This window comes from Clavelina lepadiformis, chromosome 5 (genome assembly GCF_947623445.1).
Source record: "Clavelina lepadiformis chromosome 5, kaClaLepa1.1, whole genome shotgun sequence".
Lineage (NCBI taxonomy): Eukaryota > Metazoa > Chordata > Ascidiacea > Aplousobranchia > Clavelinidae > Clavelina > Clavelina lepadiformis.
The window spans coordinates 23077610-23092022 of NC_135244.1; the positions used below are offsets into that span (position 1 = coordinate 23077610).

A 14413-nucleotide genomic window follows, 5' to 3' on the forward strand; every position below is an offset into this window, starting at 1 on the left:
TGCGCCTAATAAGGCCCATACAAGATGCTTGGCTAATTTATGTCCAGACTTCAAGAGTGGTTCCAGTCATCAGTTGGCAAATTGTTGCAGTTACTTTGATGCGCCTAGTGGAATCTTTTTAAATGTTTGTACAACTTAAAATGTGAAATTTCTAATAAAGTTATATGTTGTCTATTACTATGTTTTGAATCAAAATACTCACAAAATTGGTGGGCCTTATTAGGAGCCTATGCTCCTAATAAGGCCCATTTTTTGGAATTTTTAATTTCTTTATAAAAATTTTTTGGTGGGTAGTCAGGTATTGTGGTTTTAATATGTTGTAGTCATATACCCTCACTAATAGAATACGATTTTTCAGTCTATTCTTATTTATGGTTCTTGAGTTATTTTCAAAAAAGTGTTAGGTGGGCCTTATTCGGTACAGGTACCTTAGTCATTTTCAGCTCGAATCAAAAAAAATAAAATACTGGTTAGATATAAACAGTTTGAGTGGGATTTTTAATGATAGTTACACCAAAGCCCCAATAACTAGCAGTTACTTCAGTACACCAGATGAAGACAATGACAACGATGACGAACAACATTGTGCCAGTAACTACAAGTCAGGTTGGTGGTTTTACGACTGTTTAGAAACACACTTAAATGGTCCATATCCGAAGTACAAGCAAAAAATGAGAAGAAATACTATTTTTTGGGGAGGTTGGCATGAATTTAATGATAAAAATACCGCTTTGCGCTTTGTATCTATGAAGTTGCACCATGGCATGGCTAAGCCGTAAGCATGTGTATATTAAATTACTGCAATGTGTGTTTTTTGAAATTTAAAAATTTTGTCTATATTTATGAAATAGGTTTGATAACATATTTTTTTGTGTTTTAGTAAAGAAGCACACAACCAAATGACATCACAATTTGGTTCGCAAAGTTCTAGCACACAAATACATCACGCGGCTGTGCATTTCTGTACTAGACAACTTTTTGCCTTGCAAAATAGTACTTTAATTATTGATAGGGGTAATAAGTTCGTTGTATAGGCTATGACTGTAATTAAATATTGTTTTTGTTATAGTGCTAAAAGTGGTGATATGTGGCAAATATAAGACACTATTTAACAGAAGTGGTTCATCTATAAGCGCCCTCCGTTTTTAAGTATGATCTTGAGAGTGATGCTCTTTTTTCAATGTAGAAATGGAACCATTAGCATGCAACTTTTTAAAGGGTATTCGCTCGCTGCATTTTTTTGCACAAACAGTACTATGAATGCACAAAATGGATACAAATGATCAATTTAAAAATAATTTATTTCAACTGCTCTAAGACTATAATTTTATGTAGCGAATGAAAAATGACTGACTTTGAAATTTATTTCCCGCAAAATTTTCACTCTTTAAAGATAATTTAAAAAAATAAACAATAGGCTACAATACACAATAATAAGCACGTCAGAACCATGTCATGGCGGTTCAATATAATCGCTTTGTTTTTTAAGCTGGCAACAATGAGCCGAGTTGTCATCCTGGTGTTGTAATTTGTTTCACGTTGCCGTTACTTTTATAACATAACCAATAAAAGTTGTCGGTTGGCATCAGGCCACTATAAACAATTGCGTGACTAATTATAACATCAAAGAAATGTGGTCTTTAGCTACACACAGAGCGCGACAGCAGTTCGAAGAAGTACCTAAACTGGAAGGACCTACTTGGAAAGCTGAAAGACTTCTATTCTTGTCTATTATTTCTTGGAATATCAATGCATTCGTTCTGGTGGTACCGCTATTAAACAAAACTTGTTTTATTGTTAGAGTTTTCTGGTGTCCAATACAGGCCTGACCCTGTGTTACCTGGGAAGGACATGCCTTTTTAACTTCAGAATTGGAGCCAGGTTGTTGTATAATCAAGCTGCGACTAACGTTAGCTTAGTGTTAGTGTGCAGAAAGCATACTGATTAACCAGAAACCCCACATATGCTTTGAAAGTATAAAATATTAAAATGTTGAACATTGGCATCTACAATCGTAGAAGCTTCTTAATACTCTAGCCTACTCGTCTATTAATCATTTGTGGCAGCTGTCTTCAAAAGAAAACTCTTAAACATAGGATTTCAAAAAATTTTCTATAACGTTTACATCAAATAATGATAAGAATTTACAGTTGCAGTTGGACAGACGTTTTACAATGTAAACTTGCACCATATCAATGCAATTGGTGTTCAAAATGGCGCCGGAATAAAACCATTTCTAATTGCTTAAAAGAGGGTGAACAGCAAAACAAGCGCCCTTTTCTTCATGGAAGAGCGTGTGACAATTACGTCATGAGTCATGGGTTGGTTTGTAAATGCTAAAATTTTATTTTGGGATCTTGCGATTTAATTGCTGACCAAGCTTAAATTCTCCTTAATGACGTTTAGATAAATTACCTCGCTTTAACTGGTGTGCCATATAAATACTATTGTAATGCTTGTAATCTCTCCTTTTCTTTCTATCACTTGTTACGACTGCGCAATGCAACAGAAGTAAGCTTTGCCCAAAGGCGTAGGCCTTTGTAACTGACAATAAATAAAAATGGGAACTTTATCATTTACTAATATGTATAGACAGAATTATGCAAATAACAGCATAGTCAGCATGCCGTTTGAGGAATGGGAACTCATACCATCGAAGCAGAAACAAAACAAGTTATCAACCATCAATCATCCTCGCTCATATTCTAAGAATAGCCGCCAGTGAATCCGGTCTTTATGACAAATGTGTTTGTTGTGTAATACTTCACAAAAGTAACAAGGCCAGAACTGTTGCATGCAAATTGAGTTTGACAACCTTGACAAGTTTGAGTTTGACGACAAAAATAATACAGATTATCAACGTATATGCCCCAAACGTTCAAGTAAGACACTACCTGAAAAATAATGAATTTTTTCATAAGCTTTATAGTTACGCCAACCCCAACGTCCCTTTAATAATAGGGGGCGATTTCAACATCGTGGACGATCCAGAGCGAGATCGTTTCCCTCCCCACAAAAAGCGAAGTAGTAGAACGAAAATAGAACTTCAAAACTTCACCGAAGCCTTTGATCTCAACGATCACTATGATCCCCCCCAACACGGCGATGTAGGTTTTACTTGGCAAAGCGGTTCATCAAAATCTAGAATTGATCGCTTTTATGTTTCTCAACAAATAAAAGTTAACGGACTCCAAACGATGGAAAGTCCCCATTCTAACCACAAAATGTTACTGGCAAATTGCGTTTCTTTCACCCTAGGGAAAAGAGGCCGCGGAGTTTGGAAAAATAATGTAAACGTGTTTCAAAATGTAAAATTTCGCAAAGAACTTGAAGAAAGATGGCCCCACTGGCGCACCTTATATCCCTCACTCATTCCAAACTTATCCGCATGGTGGGTGGAAATTAAAAACAGGATTAAAGACCTGATAATCAAAATCACAGGAGAAATCGCGCAAGAAAATAGGGAAGAAGAAACTCGCCTCGAAAACGATTATAAATTGGTTTGTGAACGATTACCCCAAGCAAAATGTAATTACGACGATTACCTAGCCGCCAAAAAATCACTGGCTGAATTCCAACGCAAAGATGCTGATAAGAAATTGCATAAAAATTTGCAAAGAAACTTGGATACACCAACCAAGAAATTTTTTCAAAGATTCATGCAAGATAGGAAGTCAACCCGAATAACCGAGGTCATCGACTCGGGAGGCGTAAAGCACATTTCGTCCCCATCGATTTTAAAAGAAACCCGTAAATTTTACAATAATCTATACTCGAAAGAAGTAACGTCTGAGGAGAGACAACGCTCTTTTTTGAAACATTTAAACGCTCATTTATCGCCCTCCGAAAGAGAGACGTTAAACGCTGAACTTAGCGATCAAGAAATATTCACCGCAGTAACACAAATGAAAAAAGGCAAAACACCTGGCCCAGATGGTCTCAGCATTGAGTTTTACGTCCAATGTTGGGACATCATAGGAGGTGGCTTCTTCGAAGTAATCAAAACGTGGTTCAGGGACGCAAGTACGACTAAGGAAAACAAAGAAGGTGTTATAACCTTAATCCATAAGAAAGGACCTACGAATGACCTTACCAATTACCGCCCAATATCGCTGTTAAACTGCGATCTAAAACTTTACACGAAAATATTAACTAACCGTTTAAAAGGCAAACTAAACAGTATTACGCACCAGAACCAATTTGCAAAACCCCACAAATCGATTCACGACGCCATCATCAAGATTCGCGATCTGTATGAAAAAAGTAGAAATGAAAACCAAAACCATTTGTTCATACCGATTGACTTCTTAAAAGCCTTCGATTCAATCAACCACGCATGGCTTTTTAAGGTGCTTGAACGAATGCATTTTCCTTCTCGCTTCCTACTTGCCGTTAAAAATTTGTATTCTGACGCGAAATCCAGGATAATCAACAACGGTTTTTTATCTAAACCCTTTGATTTACCAATAGGGGTCAGACAAGGAGACCCGCTAAGTTTATATCTCTTCATATTGGCAGTGGAACCGCTAATATGCGCAATTAATAGCTCGGTCGAAATAGACGGTTTGGGTCCCACCCCAGAGTACTGTACGAAATGCGTCGCGTATGCAGACGACACCACCTTCACCCTCAAAGATGCGTACTCCGCCGAAAAGACGTTTAACCTACTGGATGATTTCAGCGAAGCCTCTGGCCTAAAAATCAATATCTCAAAAACCAAAGGCATTACCCCAGAAATCAAACCAAATACCACGACGCAACTGCCACCAATACAGTGGACAAACTCTCACCTCCAACTATTAGGAACAACAATACGAAATTACGACCCTACCATAAGTTGGTCACGGCCGTTAGAAAACCTGAAAAAAGAAGCGACCCGCCTTAATAAAGTACATTCCACCTTTGATGCCAAGTGCATATTGGTTCGAAGTAAATTACTCCCTTTAATTTCATACAACGCCTTCAGCCAGCCCATAACGACCAAGACAGCCGAGACCATAAACAGGACAATTGAAAGGTACATTTTGACGAGTAATAATACGTTCGCAGACATCGAAGTTCTACAAAGACCCAGAAATTACGGCGTTTATGACATACTCAATATTCCCGTGTATGCGCATTTGTTTTATTTAAAACCTTTGACCCCATTTTGCAGGGACAAAATAGAAAACAAGGTTCTGTCGTTGGAAAACCGCACAATAGAAAACCAAATCGGTCACCAACTGTCCAACCTCCTCGGCGTCCAGATTGATAACTGTACACCGCATGTCACCTCCCCATCGATTTATTATGAGCATATGCTCGAAATAATCAGGAAGCACCGTATCTCACTGAAAGAGATCTTAAGCGGAAAGGTTAAAAAAATATACCAGCGTATCATACGCGAATGTGCCCCGCAGTTTTATTTGACTCCACCAGAGCGGTCGACATGGCCCAGAGTACACAACGCAATTCTCTCCAACGCCCAAAAAGCTTTCAACTACAGAGTAATATGGAATGATTTACCTACTCGAGGTGATATGACCAACTTTGTTCCCTACACGGAAACAGCATGTCGTTTTTGCGCCAACGGCCCCAACTCAGTGTTGTACACGATGGTAAAATGTAAAAAAATAAGCACTATTTGGGAATGTGCTTCCGGCGTTGCGCAAATTTTAACTGGTAGTGACGACATTAACTTCGAACCAACCACAATAACCAACTTCGATGGAATAGGTGGCCCAGATTTCGAGTCCGAAGACATGTTAACCTATTGGCTAACAGTGGTAAAACAAAAAATTTGGAAACATAGGAACGCGATTTTGTTTGAAAACCAAACTTTTAACCCTGACGAAATTATCCGGTCTAAGTTATTAAGAGGACCGTGTATGCTAGACGCACATGGGACCGGCGAAATGAAGGCCCTATAAACAGCAGATTGAAAAACTGTGTGCAGCAATGCAAAAGTATTTCACGCCACCTCTATCATAGCTTTTGATGGAAAATGACCACGCTAGTCCCGTTGCTTGGACGTCATTATCAAACTGTTTATGAATTAGAACCTGTGTAAATTCTAGATAAACTTTGTTGTAATTGTTACTTGCGATGTACAACCTTTATCATACCTGCTATGTACGCTCTGCTTACAATTTACAGATGTGTCATTACTAAGATTTCGCGACCTGTGTTATTGTCATTTGTTTAAATCCATTACCATCACCGGCATGTTCAATTAAAGTATTTTGCAAGTCGATTTTGGAAAAGTTTTCCTTGTACATATTTTCTCTTTCTGTGCTATTTTTCCGCAATAAAATATCGCCTTTTACTAAAGATTTCCGTGTTTGGGAGCAATACAATGAGTTTAGTTTATTTTTCTACCTCGCTCAGGCGAGGCAATATTCTTCATTATCAAATTCTTAAGCTTTCCAGTATATCGTCGTATTGCGTTACAATGTCATTGATGGAATTTGCAAAGCATTGTTGTTGTGCTGTAGCCTGTTTAGTAATGTCTTCATATACGACGCTTGCACGTATTTATCGAATGATGATGAATTGAGAAATTCTCCCCAAATTTGCACGTTTCCGATAATTATTGGACCGTGACTACAGCGGTTTCATCTCACTCAGACGGCGGTGACCAGCCCTGTGGGAGATTTTAATCTCAACTGGTTGATTGTTTCTTACTTAGAACAATAAAAACAGTTTGTTGATTATTAGAGCTGTTGAACTAAGATATGAATTACACCTTACCCTAACGACGTCATCATATCACGAAATTTACGATGTGACAACATTATTAAACCTACGTCATGCGGGAAAGACGACTGTGATCATGCATGAGATGGTTGTATTTCGGGTCAGGTCTCACTCAAAACTGAACAACCACGTGCTGAGAGTTACAGGTTTTATGAGACATTTGCGTTTTGATCTTTATTATACAACTTTCCATCAAATTCGCAAAACATTACAACTATAATATCGAAAACTCTAGAACATAATTCGCTTCATCTGCGGGCCGCATGTTCGTCATCTTTGATCTAAACTTTGTGAAGTCTTGTGTTTCGTCATTGTTTTGCTAATGATAACATCATTTTCTTCCTTGTACCAGGAAGAATCAAATTCAATAACAAAAAACTTGCTATATGGGTAACGTAGTTTTACATCTTCATTTTATGCATTAAGATTTTGGAAATGACATCAGTGAGCAAATTTAAATAATAACCTGCATCCTTTTGCTTTACCAGTTTCTGGGTTTCTTGAAGCTTGCTTTCAAGATTCGCAATTATTTGGTTTAGGTTTTGCACCTTCTCCGCATTTTCTTTGGAAGTAGTCTAGTGTATCAAAAACACTGGTTTGAAACCTAAAATTTCAGGAGTATAAAGTGTAACTGAAGACGATTAAGCCAAATTAACCGAAAATGCATTAGGTAGGAAAGGATCGATTCTTTTAAATAATTCTTCCTCTCCTGCTTCATTTCGTTTTGTGCTTCTTTCATGCTCTTAACAGTATGGTCAGTGTAAAAAAAGTTAGTTTAATAAGTCAAATATTTTATACATACATTCATCAATTTCTCTATCTCCGCCTCCTTTTGTTTAAGTGCTTGTTTCATTTCTTTTAGTTGTTGAAGCTGTTCCTTTATTACTTCACGCCCTGAAATAATCAGTGAGACTTCAAGAAATTAACTCTGCAATACAGAAAAATAAAATTAGGTAGCACGAAGCAAACAGTAATAACACAATAAAAGACGCGGCCTATTTCACCCACCATCTTCATGTTCTTTGTGCAAAGTTTCGTATTTTCGCACTTTCAACAAACTGTCAGCTTTACTCTTTTCCAAATCTTTAATGTCTGCAAGTCGATAAAATATACTGATGTTTCAAGTAATGGTCATAATTGAAATTGTTTTACTTGTTTGTATGCTGCACTGTTTTCCGATTACAAAATTGAAATTGTAGCTGCTGAAGCATTCAGTAACCGTTAAACTGTGATTAACTTTAAAAAGGAATGCCTGCACGAGTGAGACCAAACAAACTACGCAGCAAAAGTTAAAAGTTTAAAGTGAAGATGAGATTTCAATCTTGAGATCTAGTTAAAAACAATTTTGTTTGCTCTATAACGCTAGTTTCCCAAATACCAGAAAGTTATCTGTTCCGTTACTCATTAGTCATTACAAAACAGAATTCCAGAAAAGAAAGTATTCCAACATTAACTACATTAAGAACATGGACCATAGCTAATATAGCTTTACATGTAAAAAGACATGGAAATGAAATATATTTGCCATTAAAAACCGGTGCAGCAACGAATGACGGCAACGCTATGGTGCAGGCTTATTATTCTCAAAATGCGAAAAACACTGCATGGTGTGATATACGTTACTGTTAAAATAAAAATTTTGTCATTGTAAAACTTGTTTTGCTAATGGTAACATCATTTTCTTCCTTGTACCATGAAGAATCAAATTCAATAACAAAAAACTTGCTGTATGGGTAACGTAGATTTACATCTTCATTTTATAGATTAAGATTTTGGAAATGACATCAGTGAGCAAATTTAAATAATAACCTGCATCCTTTTGCTTTACCAGTTCCTGGGTTTCTTGAAGCTTGCTTTCAAGATTCGCAATTATTTGGTTTAGGTTTTTCACCTTCTCCGCATGTTCTTTGAAAGTAGTCTAGTGTATCAAAAAATCTGGTTTAAAACCTAAAATTTCAGAAGTATAAAGTGTAACTGAAGACAATTAAGCCAAATTAACCGCTAATACATTAGGTAGCAAAGAGTACAGCCATAAAGAAGATGACATGCAAAAAAATTTTTCTGGGAAGGACAAAAATAGGACGGCGATTTAAATAATCTGATTTCATCGATCGATAAGCCAACTCACTTGCAATTTTTCATCCAGCTCGTCTTCCTCAAGAAGAAGTTTGGTCGAGTATAAGTACTGTAAAACATCTTGTCGGCGTTCCAATCTTGCCCTTAAACATAAAGAAATATGTTGATCCTATGTTAAACAAAATGGTAATCGCTTGGGTTGACGATAAATATAAGCCGATGTATTACTTACACCTTCCTTTCAATATTCACCACTTGATGATTCATCTGCTGTAACAGTTCACGCAGATTCGTCTCAGTTATATAAACCTTTGCTTTTTCTTCTTTTAAAGAATTTTGCAAGTGATCGACGACACCAACCAATTTGTTCTGCATAAAGATAAAAATATTTTTAGGTGTCAGCAAAATAAATATTTAATTGCAAAGAGTTGCATGGACATCATATAGAAGATATGAAAGGTGTCGCCAGTTTTTTTAAATTTCTCACCTCCCTTTTTTTTCCAGGAAGCATAATCATGCTGTTTATCACTGGTGTCTTCTTCCTGATCAGAATCATCAGCAGATTCTACTACAAGAACAAGTAAACACAACAACTGCAGTGCAGACTTTCACGTAACTACATCTGAAACTATAGCAGGAACGTCACAAAAAATGTATTTAGCTCCTATCACTTGATCAAGGCTAAAAAACAGTTATTCTAATAACCAATTGTTTAGGACACTTCACCTTCAATTACAGTAAATTTGTTACAATAACTTTTATTAAGTGTTTTGTGCTCTAAATAAATCATCCACTAATACACTCATTCAAGCTATTGAAAATAGTTGTAGCTTATCCTTCTATTAAAATAACAAAAATTACGTAAAAAATAACACACAAACTTTACCTCAACTGCAATAGCAGTGAATTTCATTACACTGAAATTTTCGTCAAAAACTGACGAACATTTATTCACGTTTACAATCATGCACGCTCTCCCATACCCCATCAAGAAGCTTTGAAATAACCGAGTCAAGCGTGAGTCACGGTACGGCACAACACGAACATTGTCTGCAAATTATTTACAGAAATGGAAACCATGTTTTTGTCAGTCATATTGCAATTCAAAACATTGTACATATAAATGAGGAGATAAGACTAAGTTTTAAAAAGATGCTCATGTACCTGGGTGTTGCTGATTGTGACGCAGTGTCTCGATGCATTTTCCGAGTGTTAACAAGGACGTGTTAATTTTTCCAGCCTCCTTTAACCTCTCAACATAACCGTCGGTCTTTGCCCACCGTTCAGAGCCGGCCAAGTCACAAAATGACAATCTAAAAGAAGTTATCGAACAGTTACGTTTTTCCTGCATTTTACCTGCATTTTACCTGTTGCTGGATTGCTGGACAATAATGAGACACTTACTGTGTAACTCTGGCTTTCTCAGGGTTGTCTGTTTCATTTATGCCGACTGTCTTTATGGAAAAGATGCAATGGCTAAATAAATGCATTGGATTAAGTTGCCATATAGTTTCTTAATTATCTTAAATTTAGTTGAATATTTTCTTATACTACATTTCGCAAAAAATATAATCCTTTCAAAAATTGTTTCTATGTTCATGAAATACAGTAGAATTCGTCTTATTCGACACCTTTGGGAGATTAACCCTAGAATGCATGACAGAGGTCAGAATGACCCAAACGCTGCTACTCATGATTGCTTGACACATATTGGCAACTCCTGGATTTGCTTGACTTTACTTGGTGAGAAAATAGTCTCTGTAAAATTTTACCTGATAAGAAAAATGCATTTTCCTTAAATATCCCGGGAGTGCGTAACAGGGGTCATTTCGACCCCGCAGGAAAGTGACATAGAAAATATATTGTTTATGGCTGTGAAGTGCTGCTACAATTTACGGAGTTATAATATTCGCATTTTAGCAGGTTTGATGAAAAATAATAGTAAAATAGTAAACACAATAATATCGCAAGTGTTTTGCATTCTAGGGTTAAGACAAAGTGTCGAATCAGGGAAACTACCAAATTATGGAAACACATGATAATACACGTTCGTACATTTAAAACAAGTTCATGCATCCCTTGTACAGTATGAAAACATGTTCATTCACGCAATTAATATAACAATATAATAACAATAAAATATAATATAATAATAATAATAACAATGCTAATTTGCGTAAAAAATAAAAATAAAATGCGTAGAGGTTGATTTGTGTCGCCGGCCAATTTGTTGCCGGTTAGTTGACCACGACCAATTGTCGCCGGTGAATTTGTTCACGGTCAATTGACGTGATCTCAGACTAGTACTTGTCATCAGAGCTCAGTATCAGACGCATGTATATATCGTTTTTGGAAAAGTACTTTCCAGATGAATACCTTCAGGTTCAAGCTGGGACAGAACCAGAATCTGTACAATGCCCTGTTAGACACAGGGCATACTTTAACTATTTTAAAGATATTTTTAACTACGGATTTGGAAGGCCACGATCTGATGTTGCGCGATACAAACTGAAAAACATCCAGCAACGCCAAGAAAATTCCAATCAGTTTTGACTCCACAAACTCAATGCTAAGTGTTTTTATGACAAGCTGAAAAGCTGACTCTGCTTCGGCGGAAGACGATCCAGAAACGGAGACACTAGCTATCGACTTTCAACAAAACATAACTTTTCCTCAGCTTCCTGTCGGAGAAATTTTTTACATGCCGCAAATTTGGCTGCATAACTGTTGTGTGTACAGTGCAAAAACGAACACATCTACGATGTAAATGCGGCAAGAAACTGTTGCAAAGCGAGTAGTTTCGTGCCTTCATCATTATCTCCAAAACAAAGTTTTACCCGGAGTCAAAAAGGTAAACGTTTATTCTGACGGTTGCAGGGGCCAAAACCATAACCACACTACAGTTCAGGTTTTTCCTACACTGGTCAAAAACGGATATTTTGATGCTATTGATAATAATCTGCCAATTATGGGTCACAGTTTTCTGCCAAGTGACCGGCATTTTGCTACGACTTAGAAAATGAAGCGGCAGAGAGAGAAGATGGAATGGTATGATGGATGGATCAACATGGTTGAAGAACAGTTTGAAGTGGTTCGAATTACCCAAGATTTGATAAAAGACAACATCGAAGCCGCAGAGTTGCTACTGACTCGGCACAACTTCATCTACGTTCTATCTGGTGTGTTTGTTGATGAGGCCCTTGAAAAGTTCTTTGGTCAAGCCAGACAACGCAGTGGAGGTAATTTCTATATTGACATTATAGATATCAAGGCAGCTGCAAAAACCTCCATGCACTGAAGACCTAGTGCAATCTAATATCTTGCGTATCAAAACTCAAAATGACGACGACCATCGGATCAATTCGGAGTTTCTCACAAACTTAAATATAGGTGGACTAACTGTACCTCTACTCTCAACAGTACATTTCATACATTCAGCTTATAAACTGTTTGGTAAGTGCAACTTGCATTGCTGCCGAGCTCATCTCAGTCATGCTTTGCGTCGTATCGATAGTTCAATGATTGTAATTCAAGGAGCATGTCTTACTTCATCAAACATTCTGTTGAAAGCATTTGTGCTTGACAACAGTGACAAAGAAAGACAGCTCGGCTGTTTGAAAAGAAAAGAAAAACTCTCTACTAAAAACTGAACAAGTATCTTTACTATGCCACAAGTAGTTTGGTTACTCATTTCTACAAATTTCATTGCGATGTGTCCCTTGAAATAACACTGTTCTAGCAATTTTTACTTAAACATGTTTAATATATATTGTAGAAAAATTAACTTTCAATTATCTTATTTCAAGAATAACTAAATTGTTCGTCTTAGACGTGTTTCTGTTGAACTATACAGGCTAAACGGTTCCACGACAATTAACCGTGGGAAATAGACCGCGAACAAACTCACCGGGGACAACTGACCATGACGTAAATTTACCTAGAACCAACTGACCTTGAATCATATAATTTGAATAAACAACAATGCTAATTTGCGTAAAAATTAAAAATAAAATGCGTAGCGGTTGATTTGTGTCGTCGGCCTATTTGTTGCCGGTTAGTTGACCACGACAAATTGTCGCCGGTGAATTTGTTCACGGTCAATTGACGTGATCCCAGGCTAAACTGTCCATGTATAAGATTTTAATTCAGTTACAGGGGAACATACTGTGTGTTTCAGTTGTTTAAGTGAGAAAATATGCAGTATTTTGAGTGATTTTACGCTATTTTTATGTGAGATGACCTTGTAGAAGGTTAAAAGTAGGAAGAAGCAATTCCTCACCCTTCAAAACACCCCAAAAGACACCAGAATGAAGGTTTACTATGTATTTAACACAAATTATGATGGGACCAAAGTTCCAGATACCGAGCATAGAGGATACCAGTCCTTCTATTTAAGGTTTCTATGAATAGAATAATCCATCCTTATAACTACCTCTGTTTTCCAGTGATGTTGAAAAGCTTAATGCTTGACAAGAAGCATCTTGATAATGCCACCAGGGAAACACAAATAAACCTGTTCCTATTGGCTTAGATGACAAGGAGTGCTACAACTGGGCTGTGCAAAAAAAGACAATAAGCAAAAAACAAAAGGCAATCGTCTTCATTGGTATGCACACTTAAACGTTTTCAAATTTCAACCAAGATGATATACACTTCACCAGATAGTTACACAAAATGTCTGTTCGCCAATTAACAACTCAACACTCCAACACTCACCTTTCCACAAGGTAGTCTACAAAGTTACTTAAACCTGCCAAAGGCGACCAAGGTACAATCCAACCTTTCAAAAGCGTTAATAAATGTCTTTCCAACCGGATTCCAATCGTGCCGACCAGCAACCAATAATGGAGGAAAGTTGTGAAACATATTCAATTTAATATCGCCAACATGGCAGCAAACCAGTATACTGTGACGTGGATTTAAAACTATGTAAAACCTTCCAGTCAATAGCGATTGCAATATCTGTAATCGATATTTGCAATATATTGCATACAAGAGATATGGAATTTAAAATCATGATCTATTCTATATGATTGATTTGTGGAAAATACCCATGCTGTCTCATCCCGGGATTAACACTAGGCAAGGCTTCTGATAAACTCGTGTGCATCAATGTTTGATCACAACATAAAAGTGATGAAATTCTCTGCTATTGCATACGAGGTATAAAATGAGAATCAATGTGCGTGCATGATTGTTAACGTAAATAAATGTGCGTCAGTTTTTGACGAAAATTTCAGTGTCATGAAGTTCACTGCTATTGCAGTTGAGGTAAAGTTTGTGTGTTAGTTTATACGTAATTTATCTCATTTTAATAGAAGGATAAGCTACAACTATTTTCAATACCTTGAATGAGTGTAGTAGTGGACGATTTATTTAGAGCACAAAACACTTAATAAAAGTTATTGTAACAAAGTTATGAATGAATATGAAAATATCTGTAACTTTATGCAGAACAAGTTGGTTGGTGTCATCGATCACTTGCAAAATGCTTTAAAAGAAGAAAAAGCAAAGGTTTATATAACTGAGAGGAATCTGCGTGATGAAGTGTTACAGCAGATGAATAATCAAGTGGTGAATATTGAAAGGAAGGTGTAAGTAC

The 14413-nt window shown here is 36.8% G+C and overlaps 2 protein-coding genes and 1 long non-coding RNA gene across 3 annotated transcripts; all 3 read right to left on the reverse strand.

Annotated features, from left to right (window-relative positions):
* Positions 1-6898: 6898 nt before the first annotated feature.
* On the reverse strand, positions 6899-9367 carry LOC143459610 (uncharacterized). Its single transcript, XM_076956826.1, has 8 exons — positions 9299-9367; positions 9044-9180; positions 8864-8954; positions 8545-8653; positions 7744-7827; positions 7538-7629; positions 7202-7310; positions 6899-7077 (listed from the first exon to the last, which is right to left on the reverse strand). The coding sequence occupies exons 1-8, from the start codon at positions 9365-9367 to the stop codon at positions 7067-7069; spliced, it is 702 nt and encodes a 233-aa protein (XP_076812941.1). The 3' UTR covers positions 6899-7066.
* Positions 9299-10162, reverse strand: LOC143459611 (kinesin-like protein KIF20A). Its single transcript, XM_076956827.1, has 3 exons — positions 9976-10162; positions 9698-9861; positions 9299-9379 (listed from the first exon to the last, which is right to left on the reverse strand). The coding sequence occupies exons 1-3, from the start codon at positions 10160-10162 to the stop codon at positions 9377-9379; spliced, it is 354 nt and encodes a 117-aa protein (XP_076812942.1). The 3' UTR covers positions 9299-9376.
* An 83-nt stretch (positions 10163-10245) lies between these two features.
* Positions 10246-14089, reverse strand: LOC143461094 (uncharacterized). Its single transcript, XR_013117994.1, has 3 exons — positions 13528-14089; positions 13244-13366; positions 10246-10287 (listed from the first exon to the last, which is right to left on the reverse strand). It is a non-coding gene; the product is annotated as an uncharacterized LOC143461094 (long non-coding RNA).
* Between the last annotated feature and the right edge of the window lie 324 nt (positions 14090-14413).

Coding starts and splice junctions, on each gene's coding strand:
- LOC143459610 (XM_076956826.1), bottom strand. CDS start 9,367: ATGATTCTGATCAGGAAGAAGACACCAGTGATAAACAGCATGATTATG. Junction 9,181..9,298: donor TTCCTGGAAAAAAAAGGGAG/GTGAGAAATTTA, acceptor ATCTTTATGCAG/AACAAATTGGTTGGTGTCGT. Junction 8,955..9,043: donor GTGAATATTGAAAGGAAGGT/GTAAGTAATACA, acceptor TTTATGTTTAAG/GGCAAGATTGGAACGCCGAC.
- LOC143459611 (XM_076956827.1), bottom strand. CDS start 10,162: ATGCAGGAAAAACGTAACTGTTCGATAACTTCTTTTAGATTGTCATTT. Junction 9,862..9,975: donor TCACAATCAGCAACACCCAG/GTACATGAGCAT, acceptor AATAATTTGCAG/ACAATGTTCGTGTTGTGCCG.